At 44.5% G+C, this 25,735-nt stretch overlaps 1 protein-coding gene across 5 annotated transcripts; it reads left to right on the plus strand.

Moving 5' to 3' along the window:
* Nucleotides 1-3: 3 nt before the first annotated feature.
* VLDLR (very low density lipoprotein receptor) lies at nucleotides 4-25,106 on the plus strand. Of its 5 annotated transcripts, none has more exons than XM_053292021.1 (19): nucleotides 4-113; nucleotides 9,640-9,759; nucleotides 10,956-11,075; nucleotides 11,848-11,970; nucleotides 12,872-13,246; nucleotides 13,340-13,462; nucleotides 14,265-14,387; nucleotides 15,039-15,158; nucleotides 15,539-15,664; nucleotides 16,932-17,103; nucleotides 18,130-18,354; nucleotides 19,624-19,742; nucleotides 20,706-20,845; nucleotides 21,094-21,235; nucleotides 21,693-21,842; nucleotides 22,917-22,994; nucleotides 23,658-23,738; nucleotides 23,833-24,002; nucleotides 24,495-25,106. In XM_053292021.1, exons 1-19 carry the CDS (start codon nucleotides 5-7, stop codon nucleotides 24,528-24,530), a joined length of 2,652 nt encoding a protein of 883 aa, XP_053147996.1. In that variant the 5' UTR covers nucleotide 4; the 3' UTR covers nucleotides 24,531-25,106. The 5 variants fall into 5 exon arrangements, with proteins under 5 accessions (XP_053147996.1, XP_053147995.1, XP_053147997.1 ...); XM_053292020.1 differs by lacking the exon at nucleotides 4-113 and adding an exon at nucleotides 498-627; XM_053292022.1 differs by lacking the exons at nucleotides 4-113; nucleotides 22,917-22,994 and adding an exon at nucleotides 498-627.
* Nucleotides 25,107-25,735: the final 629 nt, after the last annotated feature.

The following is a 25,735-nucleotide window of genomic DNA, read 5'->3' on the forward strand; positions in this document are numbered from 1 at the left end:
CCGAATGAACGCATCGCCTCGCTGCCGGCTGCAGGTTGTGTGGATGAGGAAATTAGGGCAGACGGCTGGGATTGGAGGCGCTCGAGAGCCAACCAGAGGCCGCCCAGGCGCCCGTGAGTCACCGGCAGCAACACACACGGGGACAGGAGCGGGGCGGTTCGTATAAGAGCGTCGTGGAGCTGCCCTCCCCCCTCGTGCATGTTCTTCGGGTCCTCCTCACCGGCCCAGCCGGTGTGTGCTTGTCTGCACGACCTCGCTCCCTTCTAGTGGTTTTTTTGTTTTTTTTTTTAATTCCTTCCTGCCTCCTGGACTTGCCTTCCCCGTGGCCGCCTGCATTGTCTCTGCCTTCCCCACCCCGCCTGGAGTACGCGAGCTTCGCTTGGCTTTCTTGCCCGTGCAGACAGATAAATAAAGCAAGCGGGGGGGCGAGCGAGAGAGGAAGGACAGCCCCCCCCCCGCCCCCGGCGCGCGCCCTCTCTGGCTCTTCTCCTCCTCCTCCCCGAATGCCGCTAACTTGTTGTGCGAGGAGTGGCAGCGGGCGCTGCTGCTGCACGATGATGGACACGTTCTTCGCCCGCTGGGGGCTCGGGCTCCTGTTCGCTTTGGCTTGCCTGCCAGGGGCGCGCGGTGAGTAAGAGAGAGGAATGGATCCCGCTCCATTGGCTTGGCCGCTCCTGCTGGCTTGCAGCTTCTCCTGGGTGTGCGTGGTGGAATCCCTGCAGACGGGGAGGGTGGGGAGGCAGCAGGAGCGAGCAACACGCTATGTATTGCTTTGGCTCGGGCCGGCCTTTGCTGTTCGGGGAGGGGGTGGCTTTCTCCGTGGGGGGGCGGGAATCCGTGGGGGGGGGGCTCTAATTCCAGATCGCCCACAATGATATCAAAAAATCCTGGTATGAACGTTTTAACAGCTGTAACCAAGGTCCACTTATTTCTACATTCCCTATTCACAGTATTAAAGGTAGAAGAAGCAGGATGCTCATTTGGGGGATGCAAGCAGGATGTCAGTTTCCCTTCATCTTGGATCTTCTCGCTGTCAGTTTAGGTTAGAGGATAGCCTGATCTCCGAAGAGGGCTGTCAGGATTTCTTTTGTTTCCTCACTGCTTCAAACCCTAAGATGGGACCTTGAGTCGCTTTAGATCCTTGAAGGCAGCCACTTCACCTTTCAGTGGAAGAACACCCTTTGCATTTGAAGGGTATACCTGGTAGCTTGTGCCATTGTATTGAATGCAGAACTTCATCTGCTGCTACTGTACTCGATTATATTGATACCTAGTGAGTCTAGAGCTTACCACTGTGTAAGCAAGCTATGGATATTTGCTGACCTGGTGAAGTACAATGCATGATTGGTACAGTCTGTAGAAGATGTTGAGACTTAAACATGAAGTATGGCTTCTTGGTGCTATAGTAAGCAGTTGTCTAACTCCAGATTCTCCTGATTTGTATTGCGTGGCATTAGCCAGGGACCAAACACATGTACATTGTTCTTTGTACTGTTTTGGTTGGCATATGGCTTGGCACCTGTGCTGTGTTAAGGGCTTCTAAACATTGATATGCAAGTGTATCTCAGGACTTAAATTATCTGCTTTCCTAAATTGGACAGCATTCACCAGGCAAGTTTACATAATCTAGTGGCGGGGGGCAGGGGCCAGGCTGGAAATGAGCTGAGCAAGATTGGATATTTGATTTGTTGAACAACTCTGAAACTTGGAGCTGAATACTCCACTACTCTGCCAGTCACTCTTGTGTCAGGTATAAAACCTGTCCTTGATGCTGGTACCATCCTGTCTGCTTGCGAGCAGATAGGCCAGTAATTAGCAGTAAAAGTGTAGCCCAAACTCTCCCTTTTGAGGATAAGCAGACAAACTAAGGCTTATCTCGGTTCCTAATCTAAATTCTAATGTCACTCATGAGAACTGTAGCTAAGGTTTAATTTTCCAAAACACTTGTCTGATATTTAATGTGTCATGGCTGCAGTTTTGCAAATGGACTTGTAATAGCCATTTTAGCGTAACTGCTACCTTTGTCTGCTACAAGTCTGATTTGCTTTCACTAGCCTTTTAAAACAAAACCATTAAAAGCAAAAACCTGCCAAGACAATAACTCTTCTTCCTTATTGCATGATACTTCCCTATGAGCAGGCTGTGCATAAATACTGAGTGGCCTTAACTGTTTACTGATAAGAATCTTAAAACTTGTTGGGTTACCTGTGGGCCTGTCCTAAGCATTGTGGGACTGGCATGAATGGCCACCCCAGCTCTGAACTTCCTTGCCATGATACTGGCTAAAGCTAAGATACAGTTTTGATTCAGTCTGAATTTATAGATAGTAATGAATTCTCATACTAGGCTAGCAGAACACACAAGCAATAGCTGGAACACTTACTTCTAGATACCTGTCTCTTAAAGAATAAAAATCTTCTCCTCAAGGAGGATCTCTATCAAGAGACCCTGTCATGGTGAGGATTAAGATGAGAATAGCACACTGCTTGAACCTGAACTGATTCAAGAGTTCAGAATAAACTGCTTTTTCATGAAGCGAATTCCTCTTAAAAATAAATAAATAAGCATCTACTATGGACAAAGCTGGTGTGCTTCTGCTGCATGTGCTAATTCAAAGTGGTAGGCCTGGGGTGGGTGGGTATAAAGCGGTCAATACAAAACAAACCTCACTGAAGGCAAGGCATGGCTGTGACAAGGACTAGGGAAGAGAGCACACTCCAGAGCTTGGGGTGTACAGAGGATGTACTCCATGCCCTCTCTGTACATCCTACACTACAGGATGCATTTTATCTATGTGGATTAATGTTAGAGTATGGAAGCTGGCATTTCATCATGGTAAAGGTCTATGAGCTAGACATCTCTAGTTCAAATCTCAGCTTGGCCATAAATTACTTCATGGCCTTAGGCAAACCACTCTCTTCTTGCCTGGGCATCCTTCTGCCCTGAACTCTTCTGTTTTCTACCACGTCCAAAACCATATGGAATACTGGAGCCACTCCAGGGAAACTAAAACCAGACACACAGAATAGCTTCTGCATCTAGACTTGTATCTCTTTATAATGGCCTAGCATTTAGCCTTGGCTTTTCATGGCAAACCTGGTTCTTGTGCATTCAGCATACATCTCCTTTTGGTTTTGCACTAATGCGTCAAATTGGATCAAATGTCTCAACTCCTTGGAATGTATGTCGAGTGCTTTGTGCAACATGGAAGAAAGTGCTACATAAGAGAGCTTATAAGGACCTGCTCACAGCACATCTGCTCCTTAGGAGTTCTCAAATGCTCCCCAAATGATAGCCCAGATATCCCAATACTGTCACTTGGGGGAAATCTGGCTGCTGAAACTGATGTCTTCAGGGTTTTCTCTTTAGGTATTCCTAACATGAAGAGTGAAGCTTCCAGTTCATAGCTTTAACAACTTCAGTGTTCTGGGGGAAACCAGGTTACTAGATAAAATGTACCCAAGCATGGAAGAAGCAAATTTAACTTTGTTCAGTTTACCAGCCCCAGTTATGATTGTGACAGTGAGAAGGGATACCTTTTGGCTACTTGCACAAAATCTCCAAAATTATTTAAATGCATAACTGAGAACTTGTTTTAACTGGAGAGCTCTGCATCCCTTTTGTGAGTCTACTTTTCTCAGTCCCTAGGCAGGAAATGCTCTGTAGTAGCTCTGACTTCTAGCCAGCCACTTATTCCTTGGTACTAAATGTACTAGAGAAGCAGTATCCTGTACTGGAGCCCTGTCAGTGAGCTCAAACGCCAGTTGCTGTTTTAGTGAGGACTAAAAATACATGCTCTCTGTTAATCTTGAGGTGACAAAAGCAAATATAAATGATGCAACAAACTAGAGAAGAGTCTTGCATCATGCACTTGCACTTCCTTGGCCTTTTAAAAGGCCCATATCATGTTTCACTGTATTACTAGACAGATGAGCCTGGCTGCATGTGCTGAAGAGGAATTCATTATTGTGCTGTACTTCAGATCAGTTTGGTAGGAGGAAGGGGAGTAGATGCCAGGAAGAGGAGCAGAATTTATTTCCTGAGAGTAGGAAGTCCAAGTCTAGAATATTGCAAAAGAGGCAAAGCAGGCACAGAAGCCTGTTTTGAGGCAGCCCTTTCTTTGCTATGTGTATGTGCAAAGTCTGAGCAAAACGAAGCCTTTCCAAACCATTAAAACTAAATCTTACTGATATGTTACTACTAGTCTCAATGGCCGTGGTCATAATATGGCCAAGTGGTCATCAGTAGCAGTTTTAGCACGTAAGAAATAACTCTTGTGATGGTGAAGCAGATGATATGTACCAGGTTTCCTTACCTGTTGGGCAGCTATCTACTGTAGAATGCTACAGTTATATATACATATGCTACCAGTTGTACTTTCACTATAAATACTATCCACATGGCTGGAGGTAGGGCAGGTGGGCTGGGGGTAGGGGGAGGCTGCACTGAACTTGCCTTCCCCCCCCGCCCCAGATCTCCTTGTCCTTCCTGCCACCTCCTGGCTGAACATCTCAGCTGCCCACGTGAGGTGCTCCCCCAGGAGCCATGCAGCTTTCTGGAGGCTGGGACAATGTATCATCCTCCTATCCTCCTGCATTGGAGGATAGCCCCATGCGTTGGGCACTCTAGGCATCCAACTCAGTGCAGGCTTGGGCTGCAAGCAGCTTGAGCACACACATGACACCTGTGCTGGGATTAAGGATGCACTCACAACCTTAACCCTCTTTAAAGGCCAGGGTTGAAAGAATGGTTAGGCAGCTGGGCAGCACCAGGATCCACACAGATACTGGTGCTGCACACGAGCAGCCTAGCCCAGCTGCTTGTGTGAATAGTTTTACTAGCTGTTCAGTCTCTTGCCCCAGTAACTCAGGTACCCTGAGTTATTTGTCACTTATTTCTCAGCCTAACCTACCTCACAGGGTTTTTGCTCTAGGAACCCTGGTGGAAGAGTAGGGTATACATCTAAAAATAAAGGCTGTGGAGAGATGGGGCAAAGGCTCCTACAATCTAATGCTGTGCATAACCTCCAAAATACTTTCTGGAAGTTCTGAGCAAGTAGGTTCCCTTAGATCCTCTGACTTGGGTTAGAGAAAATTCCTAACCAGTTTGCAGAGCAAGCAGCATGTTAAGCAAGCTTCAGGTGCTTATAGAATGTGCGTATCTCCATGGATGAGATGTGCAAGTTTCCCCCATAGTTGCATGGCAAGTTAATGAAATTTGTATCCATGTGAATTTCAAAGCAATGCAGAATTGCTTGAGGCTATATGCTGTGATCTGTGTGCAGTATTACAGAGGCTGTGTAGGGCTTCCATTGAATCTTCAAGAGCTTATAGCTCTAAGGCCTGGTCCTGTAAAATGGGCTATCCATAGGCCTGTACTACCATAGCAATGACTTCTTGTTTTTCACCACTTCCACCTAATGCAAACTGAGCAGTTCAACTGTCCCCGGTTTTCAGAAATAAAGGTTAGTTGAAATCCATCTTCTGTTGCTGAACTCCTGAGACTGCTCAGTTTTTCAGGCATTGGTCCCAGAATAGGAGGGTTGAACTGATTTCGTCTACATCTGCAAACCTAAAATTCACGTCTAGTTCTGGCCCTCCAGTGTGTCTTGAGTACAATACTTTAGGCATATAAACTCAGGTCTCTGCAGGGCCCTAACTACCATGTCTCATGAGCAAAGACCTCTTTTTTAGGACAACTTATTTTCCCCTGAATTTGGAACTCTAATACTGAGGTAACCTGTATGGAGTGTGCAAGCTCATTAACCTCTTAACTTGAATAGACTAGGTTCCGTGTAGGGTAGTTGATCTGGCATACTTGCCCATAAAGGTAGGCTTTACTCTCCGCTTTCACAAGCCTGACTTGGAACAATAGTTATTAAGCTGCCCTGCAGTCTAATCTACTGTTGTACCCCATCATTGTTGGTATTTCAGAATATAGACCAACATAGGCATGCAGGTGAGGACAATCTCTTCTCAAACCTCATTTCTGCAAAGGCTTTGCAGGATAACTGTTGCCTCACTGCCTTCTGCTTGCCAACCACTAACCTTATTGTATTTTTGCAAATCTCTGTCAAATACCTTTGTTCCCCAATACAGAGTTGAATATTTGTGTCCTGTTCTAGATTATAAACCTGCTAGGCAAATTGTATCCAAATTCTGTACTTTGTGGTATTACAAAATTTAATCTTCCCTAAATTTATAATATTCAGTAGGACACAAACTCCTATATCATATATTAAAGTCTTTGCTTGATGGGTAGCCTGCCAATAAACTTTAATGCCTGAACTAGGCCAGAGGATGTATTCTAGAAACATGCACATACTGACTTATCTCCAAGTGGTTATCTGCAATTTATAACACTACTGAATGACAGTAGCTTATCCAATACAACGGTGCTAATGAAATTAGGTGTGCAAAGAACCTCAGACATAGTAGAGTAAAACTAGCAAGACTGAGTAGCTTTGAGGCCTGCTTGCTCCTAACAACTTTAATAGACTGCATGTGAGTAACTCTGCCATGGTGAAAACCTAACAGACCATGTACTGAACAGACACGAAAGGCTTTTCCTGGATAATGGATACAAAGTGAACGAGGAGCTACGTACATGTTAGGGAGGAGATTCTTGAATCATCGCTTGGTTGCAGTTGGAAGGTAGTCAAGCTTAACTATGGCAAGAAGAAAATCCCATGGTGACTTAAGCTGACAAGGGGCCAATTCACATGAACACTGGGCTGCAGTTACCCACAGACAGGATAGCATTGGGGCCACTAGCACAAATGCACCATCCCAGCATAGTTCAGGGATGTGCTGGTGCAATTGCGGCACATCCTTTAATCGCATGTGAGGGGTGCCCTTATGATTGTGGATGTGCCACAATGGTGTTGACACTTCTTTGAGTAACACCAGCATAGGCACACTCTCATTAGTGTCCCCAACATTATTGCATATAGGGCCGACTGCAGGCCAGTGTTCATGTGAAGACTGTCAAGTTGTATATTAGATATAAACAGTTATCTTAGATATATATTAGCTATAAACGAATTACCTTAGAGAGCGCCTTCTTCTACATGATCCCCATTGCACGTTAAGCTCATCTGAGGAGGTCCGTCTCCAGTTATCACTGGTCCGTCTGGTGACGACTCAGAGGCAGGCCTTCTCTGTAGCTGCCCCAGGGCTGTGGAATGCACTCCCGACAGAAATCCGTAACCAGAATTCATTGCTGGCCTTCAGGGGAGCCCTTAAAACCCATCTGTTTAGCCTGGCCTTCCAGGATTTTTAATTTGTTGTAAATTGTTTTTAATTGCTGTAAATGTTCAGCTTGGTTCTCCAGGGTTTTTAACTGTTTAAATGTTTTAATTTAATACTAGCTGAACGGGCGCACAGCATCTGCACTACTAGTCTCTCCTCACCGCTTTCCCCCTCTCCCTTCTGCCCCAATCTATTCCCAGTCATTTTCACCTGCTGGCCACCTCCTTTGCCAGGGCCCCCGCCTCCTCCACCGCTCTCCCCCCCCCAGCCCCCATGCCCGCCACAACAGCCCAGTTGCTGCACCAGCCTCCGCCCGGTCATTTTCGGGAGCCTGCCGCCCACACAGCGACGCTCCTCTTGGCGGTGTGGCTCAGCCGCCCACCACCTCTCGTCCTCTTGCCGCCCCTCACTAGCTGCCTCCTGCCGCCAGAGCAGAACCCCCTCGGCCGCCTCTTCTGGGCTCCTCCAACCCCCAAGCAACGTTTCCCTCAGTCCCGAACTCTCGCAGCATATCACAAGCGTTTAGAGATGTGCACGGTCCGGACCAGTCCGGACCGGCACCAAAGGGGGGCCCTTTCTTTTAGGGCGGGAGGGCTTTCTTACCCCTCCCGCCTCTTCACCCCCTCCAGCGCCCGTATTTAACCAAATAACGGGGCGCTGGAAACCAGCCGCCGCCGCCACCCCCCCAGCAGATCCACATAGAAAGGTGCCCATACCCCTGCCGCCGTTGCCCGCCCGCCTTCCCTCCCAGCTGCTCGCCCGCCCAAATCCTTACCCAAGGCTGCAGGAGTAAACGAGAGGAGCTCCCGGACAGAGCTCCTCTCGTTAGAAAGGCCTGATGCAGAATGAAGGCGCTTTGCGCGCACCGCAAAGGACGCCGGAGGCCCGGTCTACCCGCCGGGAAAAGGCCGGGTAGACCAGGCCTCCGGAGGCCTGGTCTACCTGGCCTTTTCCCGGCGGGTAGACCGGGCCTCCGGCGATCAGAGGCCTGGTCTACCCGGCCTTTTCCGGGCGGGTAGACCGGGCCTCCGGCGTCCTTTGCGGTGCGCGTGCGCGCAAAGCGCCTTCATTCTGCATCAGGCCTTTCTAACGAGAGGAGCTCTGTCTGGGAGCTCCTCTCGTTTACTCCTGCAGCCTTGGGTAAGGATTTGGGCGGGCGAGCAGCTGGGAGGGAGGGAGGGCAGGCGGGCGACGGCGGCAGGGGTATGGGTACCTTTCTATGTGGATCTGCTGGGAGGGGCGGCAGCGGTGGGGGCGGCTGGTTTCCAGCGCCCCATTATTTGGTTAAATACAGGCGCTGGAGGGGGTGAAGAGGCGGGAGGGGTAAGAAAGCCCTCCCGCCCTTAAAGTTATACCCCCCACCCGGACCAGCAAGGGCCGAACTGGTCCGGCAGTTCGGCCATTCCTTAGAATGGCCGCCGGACCGGTTCGGACTCACCCCTACAAGAGTTCCACCGCCAAACCCTGGGCACGCATGGTCCCAAGAGAATTAAATATATAGATTTTAATGCTATGTTTATAGTTTTGTTTTTAATTGTTAATTGATTTTAATTGTTTTGTTTTGATGTAAACCACCCTGAGCCATTTTTGGAAGGGCAGTATATACATTGTATAAGTAAACAGTGGCTTACATGGTGCATAGAGTTATGGCTCTGCAACACTGTGCCCTGGAGCTGCAGTGCACTTCAGGGCAAGCCCTGGTGCTGTTTGGAAGCAGTGTTTCTGGAGGCTTTCCCCACTGTCATGAATGGGGAAACCTGCAGAAATGCTCCGTCTGCATCTGCTACTTAACGGCATTAGGGCTTGGGGCTTGCTTAAAGCTGTTATACCAGGCATCTTACATGTTGGGGTTCCCAGCAGGAAGTACTAATACCCGAAGGGGTACTTGAAGGGCTGCTGAAGTAGGAGTCCTGCCTCCCTGTACTGCAGCCATAAGTCCATGCATCCTCTGTGATGCGTCCACTGAAGGAGGAGAGAAGACCTTCCTCTGCTCCTGATTGGCTGGCTGTATGTGGGAGCTCAATATACCCCTCCCATCAGCCTGCCTGACAGGCTTCAAAATCTAAGTGTGCACAAATCAAAATCTGTGATTCAATTTGAGGTTGAATCAAATTGGAAAACCCCAAATTGATTCATTGAAAGCTGTAGACTTTGCCAGCTGCCTTGATGAATTGGCCCCAAATCAATTCGGGTGATTCACATGCCATTTTGAGGCCCATTTTCCCCAGCAAAATAGGCCTCTAAAAAACCCAGCAAAATAGGCCTCTAAAACAAGAGTGCTTTTTTCCTGGGGAAAACTAGTTTACCAGTTGGGATTATTCTTATTCTGCCTGTCTGATAAATGCTTCCCAAAGTACTATATAGCTAAGTGTACTTTATTTCTCTTAAGGTACAAGAATAATATGTGATGACTCCAAGTTCCAGTGTAAAAATGGTCACTGCATAACTCAAGTATGGCAGTGTGATGGAGATGAAGACTGTACTGATGGCAGTGATGAACTATCTTGTGGTAAGGACTCCTATAGCCACTGAACCAGTCACTGGGTAGTAAGGTAACTTTGCACATACTTCAGAGTACTTCTGACATGCTTTGTCTGATAGCAAGCCATGTAGAACAAAGTGACTACCATGATGGATTCCCAACTGTTAACATGATTATCAAAGCATCACCTATATAAAGGAAGCATAAGAATACTTAACTGCATGTATCTTGGGGCTGAACTATCTTACAAGGTCTGCCTATGGAATTCGTAGTTTGAAGCCAGTAAACAGAACTGGACTTCAAATGATCACATTTGATTGATGAAATGGGGTAGAAATGCCACAGATGTCAAAGGGACTGGCTAGAAAGGCTGGCACTATGCCCCTCTGTACTTCTGCTCTAACTTGACTTCCCTAACAAATTTATTAATGTAACTTTATCTTTTGGCTTTCGTTTGCCCATGTTGGTTGGGGGTGTATGTGTAAGAAATATATCTGGTTTCACAAGCTTCTATAGTCATAGCTCCAAAAGATTAAAAATATACAAACTGTATAGTATGTGATCTTGTACAGATCTCTATGCAAATTGTACATTTCTGTTGTCTGTCCCATATGCCCCTGTCTGATGTTATAGGAGCAATGCAGCCTAATCTTTACTTAGCCAGATAGAGCAACCTTTGCATCTCTATGGTATAAAAGGAAGTATTCAGTGTAGACTTAACTAAGAAATAAAAACTGCTGCAGCAAGTTAAATACAGGACTTCATGCTCTCTTCATAAAACAACAATCAAAAGGCCTGAAGTCCTTGTTGGTCCTGTGTAGGACACATTTTTAAAATTAAGTACATTAGTAACGCTAGTCGAAATTATTATTTATTTATTTATTCATTCATTCGATTTTTATACCACCCTTCCAAAAATGGCTCAGGGCGGTTTACACAGAGAAATAATTAATTAAATAAAATGGATCCCTGTCCCCAAAGGGCTCACAATCTAAAAAGAAACAAGAGACACCAGCAACAGTCACTGGAGGTACTGTGCTGGGGGTGGATAGGGCCAGTTACTCTCCCCCTGCTAAATAAAGAGAATCATCACATTAAAAGGTTCCTCTTTGCCAAGTTATCAGGGGTCCAATTGCTAGGGAAATAGTTAAACAGGACTCAGAAACATGCTTTTGAGTTTTTCCTGTTCTTCAGAAATTCAAATGTAGCATCTTTCCTTGCAGTGAAGACATGTTCTGCATCAGATTTTGTGTGCAGGAGTGGACAATGTATACCAAACAGGTGGCAGTGTGATGGGGATCCTGACTGTGAAGATGGTTCTGATGAAAGCACTGAACTGTGCCGTGAGTAGACTTGCCTTCATGCTGCAAGGCAGCAGCTGTACTATTTTTTTCTTAAGTTAAATAGTTATGCAGTTGGTGTGCTGTGATTTGTCTAAAACTGATGGCAAGACAGAACATGGTATGCCAAATTGCAGGTGGGCTCGTAAGTGATGGGATAGGGAGACAGGATTGAATTTTGATAGCAAAAGCACTTCTAGGCAGTGGGGAAATCACCACAAAGTCTTCATGTACTTCAAGCCAAGGCTGTCGTGGACTTCAAGGTGAAAAGCCATATTGGAATGCCCTGGCTTTTAATCAAAAATTTCTTGCTGTAAGTAAAACCAGTTCTCAAGCAGCCTTTAGATTGCCAAACTATTGCCAAATAAGCAAATTCTGGCTTCTGAGTGTTTCTTTCCAGAGTATACCGTGCATTACTGAATAGAATGGGCTGTTTTGAGTTGGCTTAAATGTGTGAACACAAAGCATCAAAGCAATAAACTGCAAATCACATGCATTGATACTAAAAATTATTGCTTCTCCTTCAGTAACCCCAAAAGTTGTCCTGAGTGAAATCTTGGCTAACTTTCTGAGGTGGTAGGGAGTTTGCCAGGCTGGTTTTCCTTGCTTGGTAGATATCATTAGTAGCAGATATCACTGAGCATAGACTAGCCTTGTCTGCACCTGTGCTTGAAAGCACAAGCTGCATTGTCAAAAGCAACTTCAACAGAATCCTTTACCCCAGACTAGGACCTAAAGCCATTTCTAAAGTGAACTCTTAATCACTTCTCAATAGACACAAGAATGTGTCAGCATGGTGAAATCAGCTGTGGTCCTCGATCAACTCAGTGTTACCCAGTGTCCTGGAAATGTGATGGTGAAAATGACTGTGATAATGGTGCAGATGAAGAAAATTGTGGTAAGCCAGAGTTGGTAATTGGGTTGGGGGGATGACTTGGCCGCTTAGGCTGCACTGCTAAAATTATCTGATGCATCCAGCAATAGACTACAAATTGGAAAGCATCTAGACAACACTAATACACACTGGATATTGGCCACTACAAGATACTACTTTAGCTTGACATTCAGTCTTCAGGTTCTATAGCCAGTTGAAATGTATTTCTATAGATGCTTCTGACCTCATCAGTGAAACAGAAGTTTGGCAAACTATTAAGTAGTATTGCTGGGAATATTGTGAAGCCTTAGTGTACCCAACTTTGAAAGCATCAATGGCTATCTCATGGCACTTGCACTAAATCAAACTGGACCTTGGAAATGCAGAATAGACCATTGCAAGTACCAGTAAAAGGCAGAATTGACGACTGCCATTCAACAGGATGTGAAATCCATTCAATGGGATTTGGACACCTTCTAGAGATCTACATATTAGGCGGTATAAAAATGATTAATAAAAAAGTTGGAAGGAGGACTTTGCTTGTGTAGATAGAAAATGCAGGGCTGTACTGAAATGATCTAAGTGAGATGCAGGCTTCTATTGCTTTCTTGCATTTGGTCAATTTTTACTGTAGCATCTAACTCACACTTGGTAGGTAGTTCTTTCCCAGACACCAGATTGCTGCCTAGTTGCTACAGTATTACATCCTGTTTTAATGTAAGCCCTAGATTAAATGGCAGCTTGGTATACTGTTGGTGCAGTGTTGGTTCAAGGATGTAAATCAAAATGGTGAATATGATGCCCTTGGTATAGAAATTAACCTGATTGGTGAAGTATCACAATATTCTGTATTCTGCACCTAGCTAATTACTAGCTGTAAGGCAATATTACTTGGTGACCCTATCTTTTCTGCATTTCCTCTTAGCCAATGTAACCTGTAGCCCAGAAGAGTTCACATGTGCCAATGGGCAATGCATCTCCAAACACTTTGCATGCAATGGGCAGGAAGACTGCACCGATGGCAGTGATGAGGTAGACTGTGCACCACCTACCTGTAGAGCAGGCGAGTTCCAGTGCAAAAGTGGCACCTGTATCCCAGTTAGCTGGGTGTGTGATGATGATTCTGACTGTACTGACCGGTCAGATGAATCACCGGAGCAGTGTGGCCACAAACATCTCCCTACTGTGAAATGTTTGGATAGTGAAATGCTGTGTGACTCGGGAGAAGAATGTTTTCACAAGAAGTGGCGTTGCGATGGGGATACTGACTGCAAGGATGGAAGCGATGAGATCAATTGTCGTAAGTATCTGGCTACCTACGGAGGGCAGACTGTTACTTAATCACTGGCTTTGTGGAAGAGTTAAGTTTGTCCTCCACTTTCTTCCTCCCCAGCTTCTCGGACCTGCAAACCTGACCAATTCAGATGTGAGGATGGCAACTGTGTTCATGGGACTAGACAATGTAATGGAGTTCGAGATTGTGTTGATGGATCTGATGAAGTGAACTGTCAAGCAGGTAAATGGATTGTGCCATGAAACTAATGAAGATGGTAGCTTCTGACCTGAAAAATCTAGAAAATGACCCAGGAATTCTAGCCTCTAGAGTAGTGGTTCCCAACCTAGGGGTCTCCAGATGTTGCTGAACTACAATTTCCATTGACTCCAACTACAGTTGTAGCTGGGATTGATGGGAGTCGTAGTTCAGCAACATCTGGAGGCCCCATGCTGGGAACCACTGCTCTAGAGAAGAGAACCACCTTGTGGTGGTTCTGGAAGCCTAACTTCTCTAGACTTCATGGAGGGGAAGGCAGCGGCATCTGAGTGGAGCTTGCCTCTTGGCACTTGCCCTTTTTGAATCCTTAGTAATCATTGCCCTGGTTCTTCAACCTTTATTTCCTTTAAATTTTTCTATCCCACCATCTTGTTCAAGTTGCCTAGCAAATGGCTAACATTGCCTGTAAAACAACTCAAAAGCATAACTTGTAGTAATCCATACTAGACCAGCCAAGATCAACATTCCTGCCTGATGAAATCTTTTAAGGTGACAAAGCAGCAATGGGAGCCAGACACATCATTTAGAGAAGTAGTTCCAGTGCCTCTGTGCTGCTACAGAGTAAACATTCTGCATTCCTCTGGGATGTACCTCTTAGATGCAAGACATGCAGCGGGGGCCTCTTGGCCTTTGAGACTGAGTTGGTTCAGAGGTGGTCCTTTCTACACCAGGATGAACCATCTACTTTTCAGTTGCACGACTTGGCCTTTTGAGCTGGGAACAGACCTGTTCCTTTAATTGTCTCCCTCTTCTGTCCAACCTCTAGTTAACCAGTGCACTGGATCTAGCAAATTCAGGTGCAGGAGTGGAGAATGCATAGAATCCAGCAAGGTGTGTAACCAGAAACAGGACTGCAGAGACTGGAGTGACGAACCTCTCAATGAATGCAGTAAGTTTAGTCATGAGCAGGCTGGGATGTTGACATTAGGAGCCACTTAACTAGCTGGTCTTGATTGGTATTCTGTTCAGGTGTTTGAGTCCTGTAAACTGATTTCCACCTTAAGTGGCACAGTGGGGAAATGCTTGACTAACAAGCAGAAGGTTGCCAGTTCAAATCCCTGCTGGTACTATATCGGGCAGCAGTGATATAGAAAGATGCTGAAAGGCATCATCTCATACTGCATGGGAGGAGGCAATGGCATACCCCTCCTGTATTGTACCAAAGAGAACCACAGAGCTCTGTGGGCACCAGGAGTCGAAATTGACTTGTTGGCAGACTTTACCTTTAAACTGATTTCCACGAGGGAACTTGTAGAGCTTTAAACACAGCTGAACTACATGGAACAAGTTAATGTATTTGCTCTGTCACTGGTAAAATAATTCCTGAATAAAGCAGTTGCCCAGCCCCAATGGGCCATGTGCTAATCCCAGAACTTAATCTGGTTCCCTCTTCCCTTTTATTCAGTGGCTGCCTCTTTGCTGAAACCAATATAGTGGCTGCCTCTAGCTAAAACCTGGATCACAGTGCTTCCCAAACATATGAATCAAATCCTAATTGGAACAGCTGAATAGCACGCCTAACTTCCGATTTTTCTTTCAGATGTAAATGAATGCTTGGTGAACAATGGAGGCTGCTCTCATATCTGCAGAGATCTTGTTATAGGCTATGAATGTGACTGCCCTGCTGGCTTTGAGCTGATGGACAGAAAAACATGTGGAGGTAGACTTCAGGGCATAGCCATAACTGAACAAGAGGACAATTGTCCCTGGGACCTTGAAAGGGCACCAGCTGGGTGATAGTTGCTCTTTGCTCTTCATTTTTAATGTATGAATATGTGAGGTGGCTGTAGCAGGTACATATGTCAAAATGTTTGAGCCAGGGGAATGAGTGCATGGAAGTGTCTGTGTGTGGGGAGATGGTTTCCACGATGCCCTTAGAGTTTTTCTGCAGCAAAGCTGCAGAGGGCCTGAGGCCCATCTTTGCTGCTTGTCCCAGGGTGCATGCCAACCTTGCTATGACCCTGGTAAACTTGCTGTGATAGATAGGGTTGCTGGAACTCCCTTATTAGGATTCAAAGTTGAGTAATCTTTCTTCTCCAGACATTGATGAATGCCAGAATCCTGGTATCTGCAGTCAAATTTGCATCAACACGAAACTGGGATACAAATGTGAATGTAGTCGCGGCTATCGAATGGATTCACATACTGGAGTATGCAAAGCAATTGGTAAGTCCCTAACTTGGGAATGTAGAATAAAGCTGCTATTGTTCATGTCTGGATTCTAGAACTGTAAATGAGTACTTAACCACTGCCAACATTTCACCTTTATTTAGTATCTAGACCACTATTGGCTAAAGGTTCCAAAGCTGTTTGTCAATACTAAAAATCTGGCAGATGATGACTATAAGTCCTAGAAGTGTTAACAAGACTGGCTGACTTTTGAAGGTCCAAGAAGGAATATTGGAAGCTATATCTGAGTCAGACACTGATTCATCTAGGTTAGCACAGTATTGTCTACAGTGATGGACAGTGGCTTCTCCAAGTTTCAGGCAGTCTTTCCTAGCTCTATCTGGAGATGCTAGGGATTGCATCTTGGTTCTGCTGCTTGCAAAGCAGATGCTCTTACTCAGCTACAGCTACAGCCCCATGTAGAAGAGGAATGACCATCTTAGTACCTCACTCTGGCAATCTCTGGAGCTTAAGAAATTGGACATCAGATCCATCAGCATGGTTCTTACCAACATTCTGTGTAGCCCAATAGCCCATTTCCTAAAGTGGCTAACCAGATGCCCCTAGGAAGCTCACTAGCAGGGAATTAAGACATGTCACCTCTTTTGCTCTTGCTTCCATGCAACTGGCATTCAGAGAGGTATCCTGACTCAAACCTTGAGATGACATATAGCCATCATATGTAGCCATTGGTCCTTGTGTAATCCTCTTCAAGCTGTTTAAACTAGTGGCCGCCATCACATCTTGTGGCAGCAAATTTAATAGATTATGAAGTATTTTATTTTGTCAGTCCCAAGTCTCCTGCCCATTGGTTTCATTGGATGACCTCTATTTCTAGTGTTGAGAGAGAAATGGTACACTATCCACTTTCTCCACATGCACATAATCCACTAGCTGCCTCTTTCTGAAGTAAAAAGCCTCAAACATTGTACCTTGTAAAGAAGGTGCTCCTGCACCTGAGCATTCTGGTTGCCCACTTCTACAGTATTCTTTCTAAGTTGCAATGACCAGAATGGAGTACAGTATTCAGATGTTGCTGCACCACAGACCTGTATAGGACATTACAATAGCAATTGGCATTGTACTTCAGTGAGTGATTCTCAGTATCCTGGTACTACTCAGTCGAGCTATAAAGTCATATTGCTACTACATTAATTTGGAAATGAGGTCCACTGACTTCAAGGGGTGTATGTACTGATTTTTTGTCTGGCTTTACAGTCTAATATTCAGCACTTCAAAGGTAGTTCTGTATTTACTCTTGCAGGAGGAGAACCAAGTCTGCTTTTTACTAATCGACGGAACATCAGGCAATTTACCCTAGAGAGGCAGGACTATACCCTGCTGATAGGAAATCAGAGGAATATTGTTGCCCTGGGTGCTGATATGGCTGAGCACACAGTCTTTTGGGCTGACATTGGGCCAAAGGCTATCCTCAGGTAAGTAAAGGGCATAAACTGTTTCCATATTTGTGATAGGAAGATGCATAATCTAAACTCCAAAACTGTTTGAACAGTCTAGCTTAAAGATTAACACCTGGATGTGACAGATCCCCAGTCCTCTCCTTAAAGGCATGTAGCTTATTTTGGATTCAGCACAACCAGTCTTGTATCATACACTGGGCCAACGTACACCATCCAGTCCATACAACATGCCTGTTGGCACAGCTCTTGGTAGAAAACATATTCTTCTATTTCTTGGCAGTATAGAGGATGTGGTGCCTGCTGCAAAGCATGATCTAATAACTTCGTACAAAATGTGTAACTGGCAGGGACTACTAGCAATCATTGGGCATTCCTGCCCTATGACAGCCAGTAACGTTGTCAAAGTCTCTTGATACAAACTCAAGTAAAATCTCTATAAATATATTCTACCATATACCTTCAAAGTAGCTAAAATAAAACATTGTGGTATTAAAACACAGCCATGTTAGCAGATTATGTTCAACACACTGGTGTACACTGTATATGTACACCATTGCACTGCCTAGCTGTACCCTGCATTTAAGGGAGCCTGTACCCAGGCTCACTCCACAAACAAAAGTGGGTGAGCACCTGAATGTACATGCAGCATGCTGCCTGAATAGGCTAACGGCAATTGAAAGTTGGTTTGCCTGGTGCTTTTAGTACTGATTTAAAATGCATCCTAACTTGAAAGCCCCAGACAAACAAGTCTTCATCTGGTGCCAAATACTTGGGTACTAGATACATAACTCTGGGAAGGTCAGTCTGAATCGTCTAAGTACCATGTAGGGAATACTTGTCTTTACCCTATATGGCAAGTTAGTGATAAAAGCAGCTGCCTAGAGGGATGAGTGGAGTTGAGCAGTAGTTGAAGCTAAATTTCTCCACAAATTAGGTTCAGAATTGACTTGGAACCAGACACGTTAGATCCTTACTTGATACTTATGTAGTATGCATCTCAAAGCTACATCTGCTAAAGCTAACGCAACTCTTTCTCCCCAGTGCCTCAATTATTTCTAGTAACAAAGCAGGATGGTACCGCCAGATCATAGAAAATGTGCAGAGTCCAGCAGCAATTGCTGTTGACTGGATTTACAAGAACATCTACTGGACAGACTCCTCCCTCAAGTCAATATCTGTGGTTAACCTTAGTGGTACTAAAAGAAAGATTCTGTTTAACACTGACTTGAGAGAACCAGCCTCAATTGCTGTGGATCCACTTTCTGGGTAAGCACATAAAGATGTTAACGTGTATGAAAACATTTCAGAACATGAAACGGAGAGTCCCAAGTTCCTGTAGTAGGGCCTTCCTGCACAAAAGTGCTGCATTCCTGGAACTAGATAAAAACTTGAAGTAGTCAATTCCTAAATGCACAATCTGAATGGAGACGGAGGATTCCTTCTTGAGTGGCTAAAGATTTCATGGCCAGAAAATGTGCTAAAGTAGTAACCTTGTTGTACAAACCTGGTTGCTGGTGTGGAACAGCTGTGTTGACAAAAGGCACGAGCAGGGGGCAATACAAGAAGAACTACTAGCAACATTGCAGTAGCTGTCTGACATTCATATGCCACTCAACACAACATTTAATCAATAGATGAATTGGGGACATTGGGGAGGAATTGTACTATTTGGGCATAAATGTATCGATGCTAGCAAAACAGAATTCCTTTGGGAAGAGGTCTACCCTTCTGTGGTTCAAATGGGTACAAATGGCATTTAATGCATCAAACTCTTAGTACAAGACTAAAAGGCCCCTAGTGTAAACATTAGACCAGTTCAGACTCGGCACCAAACCGTAGCTTAAGTCACATGAGCAACTAAGTTCTTCCCCTCTTCTACACATGTGGTGGAAGAACAAGTTGTTCTGTATTGTGTACAAAGTTGTGACAGCAGCTGGCAGCAAACTAGAGTTGAAACAAGCCAGATTTCAAAACAGAATCCCAACTTGTTTGCTATCTTGGCTTGACTCTAGTTAAGAATCTGTTCCAGCTTAGTATTGATGCAGAGCTGCAGTGTGAAATGAAAGCACTTTTACTCTTGCATGAGGGCAAGGGAAGGATGTCAAAGTCTGACTCCATTAAGATTATTCAGATCATGCTAAACTATTAGTTTATAGACTTCCAAAATCTAGTAATCATGGCCGGGTACAATAAAATAAGCAATTAGTTTACAATAAGCAAATCAACAATACATAACCAACCACAACACAAAATATAGAGGAGAAAAAGAATACTTAAGTTAAAAATGCTAAGCAGAACAGTCCTAACTTTGTAAGGAAAACGGGGTGGGGGTGGGAGTGGGGGCAGTGAACCTCCAAGGGGCAGGCAATTCCAGAGTATAGGCATTTGCTCTGAAATTAAGGCAGAACACACATTGCACAACAGCCTAAAGAAGAAACCGGTCCAAGAACAATGATCTAAGATGGAGCTGGAAGCAAAGCCTGTTGTCTGGTCTCTTCTAGCCTTATGGTGGCTTTCACCCAATTTCTTTTGCAGCTTTATGTATTGGTCTGACTGGGGCGAACCAGCCAAAATTGAAAAAGCAGGGATGAATGGACTTGACAGGCAGCAACTTGTGACAACTGATATTGAGAGGCCCACCGGGATTGCACTAGGTATACTGTTTACACCACATTGGAATTCCTTATTTTAATAGCTGAATAGTTAATTCTAGTTATGGGTTCAAAGATAAGTTCTCTTCTGGGGTGAGCTGCCTTATGTCTGAACACAAGACTTGAGAATCACTTCCATTTCCATTCCAGTGCCCAGTTTCAGGTATCTGACATGCCTCCATGCAGGTGTGGAGCCAGCCGAGCGGCGGCCTGCGTCCAGCCCTGCTTGGCGGCCCCTCCCAATATGCCCATGCATGTTGCGTCACGTGCACGGAGCGTGGCTCGGGCTCCATAGGAGCCCAGAGCAAACTTCCCCCTCCCATGCCCGGGCCACCGAGGGCCCGGGCGAACTCTCTGCCGGTTATTTCAGGCAGCTCCGACTGCCCAATAGAACGTTTTTCCCTTCCTCTCCCTCTCTGGAGGGAGAGAAAGGGGAAGACGTCCTATTAGGCAGCCAACCCTGCCTGAAATGATGAGCTGAGAGCTCATTCTGGCTCTCGGCAGCCCAGGCCATGCCCCCTTGTCATGTGCCTTGTCATGTGCCTTGTCATGTGCCTTGTCATGTGTGAGGGGGCATGGCCTGGGCTGCCGAGAGCCGGAACGAGCTCTCAGCTTGTCATTGCAGGCAGGGTTGGCTGCCTAATAGGGCGTCTTCCCCTTTCTCTTCCTCCAGAGAGGGAGAGGAAGGGAAAAACATTCTATTGGGCAGTCGGAACTGCCTGAAATAACCGGCAGAGAGTTCGCCCGGGCTCTCGGCGGCCCGGGCATGGGAGGGGGGAGTTCGCTCTGAGCTCCTATGGAGCCCGAGCCATGGCCTTTCCCCATTGGCGGCCTGGGTTCTTTGAACTCTTTCGCCCAATGGTGCCTCTGCCTCCATGCTTTCTATCATTGCTGACTATTTTCTGAATTAGTGACAAAGTGTTCTCATAATTTGTCTCTAAGTGCTGAAATGTTCCTGCATTTTAGATCTTGTGAAGAATCGTGTCTACTGGGTTGATTCAAAGCTGCACAAGCTGTCTAGTGTGGATATGAATGGCCAAGATCGTAGAACTGTATTGGAATCTCATGAATTCCTTGCTCATCCTCTTGCTCTGACAATATTTGAGGTAAGAATCTAAACTTTCAGTGGTGTGAGCTTAGTAGCAAGTTCTCTAAAGTAAATCTGCCGCTCTGACTTTAACCTTGTTCGCTTAGCAAGAAGACCTAACTGAGAAATGGTGCAAGTTTCTCTCTGACTCAGTACTAGGATTTGATGGAACACATGTTCTTGGTAAAACACTCATTACATGCATATTCAAACACTTGGTAATGCATGGAACAGTCCTGCCATCTAAAATATCAACTTGATTTCTAGGACACCATTTACTGGACCGATGGGGAAAATGAAGCAGTGTATGGTGCAAATAAGTTCACAGGTGCTGAACTGGAAACAGTAGTAAACAACCTGAATGATGCACGGGACATCATTGTGTATCATGAACTTGTCCAACAATCAGGTAACAGTAGTATGTGTCTAGGTTCAGAATGGGGAGAAAGGATTACATAGTGCAGCTAAGAGAAAATAGATGTGTGCCCCAACTCCTCAAAAACTATTCTAGAACCTTGTCAAGTGTTCTGCTTCTACCCTGCTCTCCATTTGCAGAACCCTCCAAGTTGGAGCTGAAATGCAGGAAGGTGCCAGGGAGACAAATGACGTCCTATGCCAGAGATGGATAGGCACTCTCTTCTTGACCAGTTCATGCTCTGACAGGGGTACTCATTAAGAGACCTCAAGAATGAATCTAATGTAGGAAGCAAAGTCCACATTTGAGTACAGCCTAGTGAATGAGCATGTACAGGACATAGTTTTGGCTAAAAGTCAGAGTGGTTTCCTCTGCTACACATAGTCTGGTTGCCTTGACTGAAATCTAGTTTCTTCTACTAGCTGACATGTTTGAAACCTTCTACCCACAGGGAAGAATTGGTGTGAAGAAGAGAACATAACAAACGGAGGCTGTGAATATCTGTGTCTGCCTGCTCCCCAGATAAATGACCATTCTCCAAAGTATACTTGCACATGCCCTGATGGAGACACATTGCAAGATAATGGCTTAAAATGTAGAGGTACAGTTACTTACTCTCTCCTTGAAGCTACTTTTCAGCAGATCAAAATCTAAGCTCCACCATCTTACACAGAACTCTTGCAAGTGTGTCTGGCCATTAACAGCATTCTGACTCCATGCCTGGCTTCTGCACGTTCATGGCTATTGCATGCTATTGTAGACTTTTGATTAGAATATTTCAAGTTTATCTCAATGCATAGGAATTCACTCATATGAACCATAACAAATCTCCCTGCCATGAACTCACTAGGTGGCTTAGGAAAAATGCATCTCTGCTTCAGTTGCCCATCGGCTATATAGGGATAATAGTAACCTAACCTATGGAGTAAGAATTGGTGAGAATGTACTCCAAACATTCAGTGCTATAGAAATGCTGTTTGAACTAGACCCACAGCTAATTAGAGTGAAGCAATCTACTTCATAGCCCACTGGGGCCATATTAGTCAGGCTGTCTAGTTTAGTGAAACAAAATATTCCTGTGGAAGGGTTCAGTTCCTCGTGTGAGTCAATACTGTATGCCCTGATGAAGTTATTTGTCTTGAAACTCACTGGGACTGCAGCTGATTATCATTCTATTGTCTTCTGTACCTACTAGAGATGCTAGATCAATCTGGCTTTTTTAGTCTCTTGGCAGAGACTAAATAGGTCTAGATGGGTATACTAGTGTGAATACAAACCCACTATAGATTATAGCATCTCTTGCTGAAGTACTAGATAGCAGTATGTCCTCACTTGTGGCAGTGATCTTGTAGCCTAATCCTAAACATAATTGTTCAATGGGTCTTCAAGTAAGTATTCTTGGTTTCAGACATCGAGCTTTTCCTCAGATAATTTAATTAGGATTCCTGAACATTACTTAAAAGAACATCAAATATCCAAGGGTTGGAGAACTAGAATGGGCCAGCAGCATCCTTAAATGTCAACTGCAGCCACATAGCATAGCAAATCTAACATCTTGCAATCAAAAACTAACTCTAAACATGCATGATCATGTTCATCTGCTATGGGTGCTCCACCTCCACAAGCAAGAACCCAACTCATCCAGACTTTCAAAGTTATTGATCTATAATTTCAGGTACAGGAACTACTGTGGCTTACACTGAGGCAAAAGAAAGCAGCACAACAGAAAAACCACTTGGACCACTTTCTGGAGGTATTGGTCCTAATGTAAGGCAGTGCAATATGGTTGTGACAAAGCAGGCCAAACTTTTTGAGCTGCTCAAAGGAAAGGATGGGCAGAAAGCAAGACTAGAGAGACCTAAAGGTTACTAGGATTATTGCAAACTGAGCTAGCTGAATTGTCTGATCCAAGAAGGTTCTCAAATGTTCATAACTATGCTCTTGACTAAGGTATGCCTTGCTTTGGTAAGGATTACCAAAAGTTTGCACTCCTGAGTTGTAAACATAATGCTTACTGGATAATAGGATTCTACTTAAGACTGAAGTTGGCCCATCCCTACTCTAAACTATTATGTCCCTTCTGACTTGACTACAGCACAATGGCAACCAAGACTACTTAACATAGGAAGCTGCGTTATATTAAGTCAAACCATTGGTCCAGCTATCACAGTATTGTCCGCAGAGGCTCTTATCATACTCCATACTTGTTGGAGCATTATGGTGGTATGCTTATGACAAGCAAATGAGCTGTCAGTCAACAACTTATATTAAACAGAACTTCTCTTCTAGAAGGCAGGAAGCTTAAAATGATTTAGATGAAGTCATCAGCCAAACGATCTTGGCTTTGCTCAGGCTGCACTTGAATAATTTGGTATTTAATAAAATGGATTTTAAAATGGTGTTCTTATCTTCCTAGGACAAAACCAGAGCAGTCCAGTATCAAGAGAGTTGGCTTCTTCAAAAGGTTCTTCAGCTGCATGGGCTATTCTTCCTGTATGTAAGTATCAAATTATATTGAAACCATTGGCAATGAAGTTAAAAGGTTTCTCAATAGTGGAGTTCTAGCTGAACAAGTTCAAAATTTTCTTTAGTATTGCTGGCAATGGCGGCAGCAGGTGGCTACTTCATGTGGCGTAACTGGCAACACAAAAACATGAAAAGCATGAACTTTGACAATCCAGTGTACTTGAAAACAACGGAAGAAGACCTCTCCATAGACATTGGAAGACATAGTGGTTCAGTGGGACACACATATCCAGCAGTAAGTAAACTCCTAATGTCTAATGCTTTTTTGAGCTGCATCAAATAACTATAGATAGTGCTAAAATATGCCAAAATGGCTTTATTAAAAAATAAAGTTGTCTAACTTCCTATTAGTATCTAAAGGGCTATGTCTACAGTCTTGAAGGGTCCAAAATAAACCTAATTGCATTGGACTTCAAGGACAGGAGAAATGTGAAACTAGATGTTCTGATAGGATGCTTGTTTCTGCAGTATTGATAACGTCATAGAAATGCACTCCGGTGTACAAACTTCAGTAAATAATAAACATTTAAGACCAACAAGAGCAGCTAATATAAAACTCTATCCAGACTATTTGCAAGGGCAGCTGCTTGCTGTCTTCTGTAGTGAAAGTAGAACTGAGGGGGTGAAATGGTCTTAACCGCTGATGGCTAACTTCTGGTGACAAAGTTGCTAATTCGTGGTGCCGTGAGGCTTCATGACCATAACGTGCATCTTATCTCCTGAACAGATATCTGTTGTAAGCACGGATGACGACTTATCTTGAATATTCTGGCAGCTGCTGGCTAGTCTACTTGTGCTGTGTACCTCTTTGGGTGTTAGCCACGCCAGCGACTGAACAGATTCCTTTCCATTCTGAAAGAATGAAGACATGTGAAGCAAGTTCATAATTCTCTTACACTAAAGAGAGCTATAAACATTGGCCTACAATTCAGCTTTTGATAGCTATTGGCTACCTGTAACAATTAGAATCAGTATTGCCACCACTGGCCATGTAGAAAGCACTTTCCCAAAAGCCATAATGAATTGATCTGTTACAGAAGTACTATTGTAAATATGTGTACAGGCCCACTTGTAAATCTTCCTGTGGACAGTCTAAGCACTTTGACATGTTTTTCAATGTAAATTACTGTACAATTTTTTTTCAATAGTTGGGCAATGGCAATAGGAGAAAACGGGTTACTCAGATTAATTGCCAAAAATTTGTAAACTTTAACTTTTGTATGACATGTGAATTTGTCCTCCCTGAGCCACCTACAGGGGTGTGCAGAGGACAGCTACTCTGTATCAGAAACCACTGTAAATGTCAACACTGAAATGACATTAAAGAGAAGCAAATCTATGTACACGATTCATTTTTTAAAGCAATCTTGCAGCTCACTCACAAATGCAGTAAAACTCTCTGTAGGCTCATTGGCCTTGTATTGAACATATTGGGACTTGTAGATTTCTCACATAGAAATGCTAGATAACATTGCAGATAAGTTTACTCTTCTGCACTAACTCGAAGTCCAAGATGTTCAAGCCTATTCATTCATGGAAACTCCATTCTAAAATGTTACCAGCAAGGCTGAACTTAAGCTCTATTCTGCCTAGTTTAGTACATGGCCTCCATTTTGAATGGAAGTAACAATTTGTGGCAGCAAAAGTCTGCATGCCACCACAACATCATAGTAGAATCTATAGGAAAAAGCATCTTCTGCTAATTAAAATGCTTTGCTTTTGTTTCCTAAACATGGGAAGTGGGGCAGTTGCTATCTTGATTAGCCCTCGTCAGATGTTATCCTAAAGCACTGTAGCCATTTGTAGTGGCATAAATGGGTGGAGTCTCACCCTGCCCTGTCAGTCACCCTCTCACCCCACTACATCTGCTTAGAGTGGGGTTTGAACATGAAAGCACCCTAACCATGAAGAACACTTCAATGATCCTTAGACTGGGAACATGATCCAGGCTTGCAATCATGAAGTCCC

This window comes from Hemicordylus capensis, chromosome 2 (assembly GCF_027244095.1).
Source record: "Hemicordylus capensis ecotype Gifberg chromosome 2, rHemCap1.1.pri, whole genome shotgun sequence".
NCBI classification, from domain to species: Eukaryota; Metazoa; Chordata; class Lepidosauria; order Squamata; family Cordylidae; genus Hemicordylus; species Hemicordylus capensis.

Bases quoted from the DNA above. Each gene is read 5' to 3' on its own strand.
- VLDLR (XM_053292020.1), top strand. From the start codon at position 504: ATGCCGCTAACTTGTTGTGCGAGGAGTGGCAGCGGGCGCTGCTGCTGC. The intron at 15,159-15,538 runs GTAGACTTCAGG...TTTCTTCTCCAG, and splicing joins GGACAGAAAAACATGTGGAG to ACATTGATGAATGCCAGAAT. The intron at 20,846-21,093 runs GTAAGAATCTAA...CTTGATTTCTAG, and splicing joins TTGCTCTGACAATATTTGAG to GACACCATTTACTGGACCGA.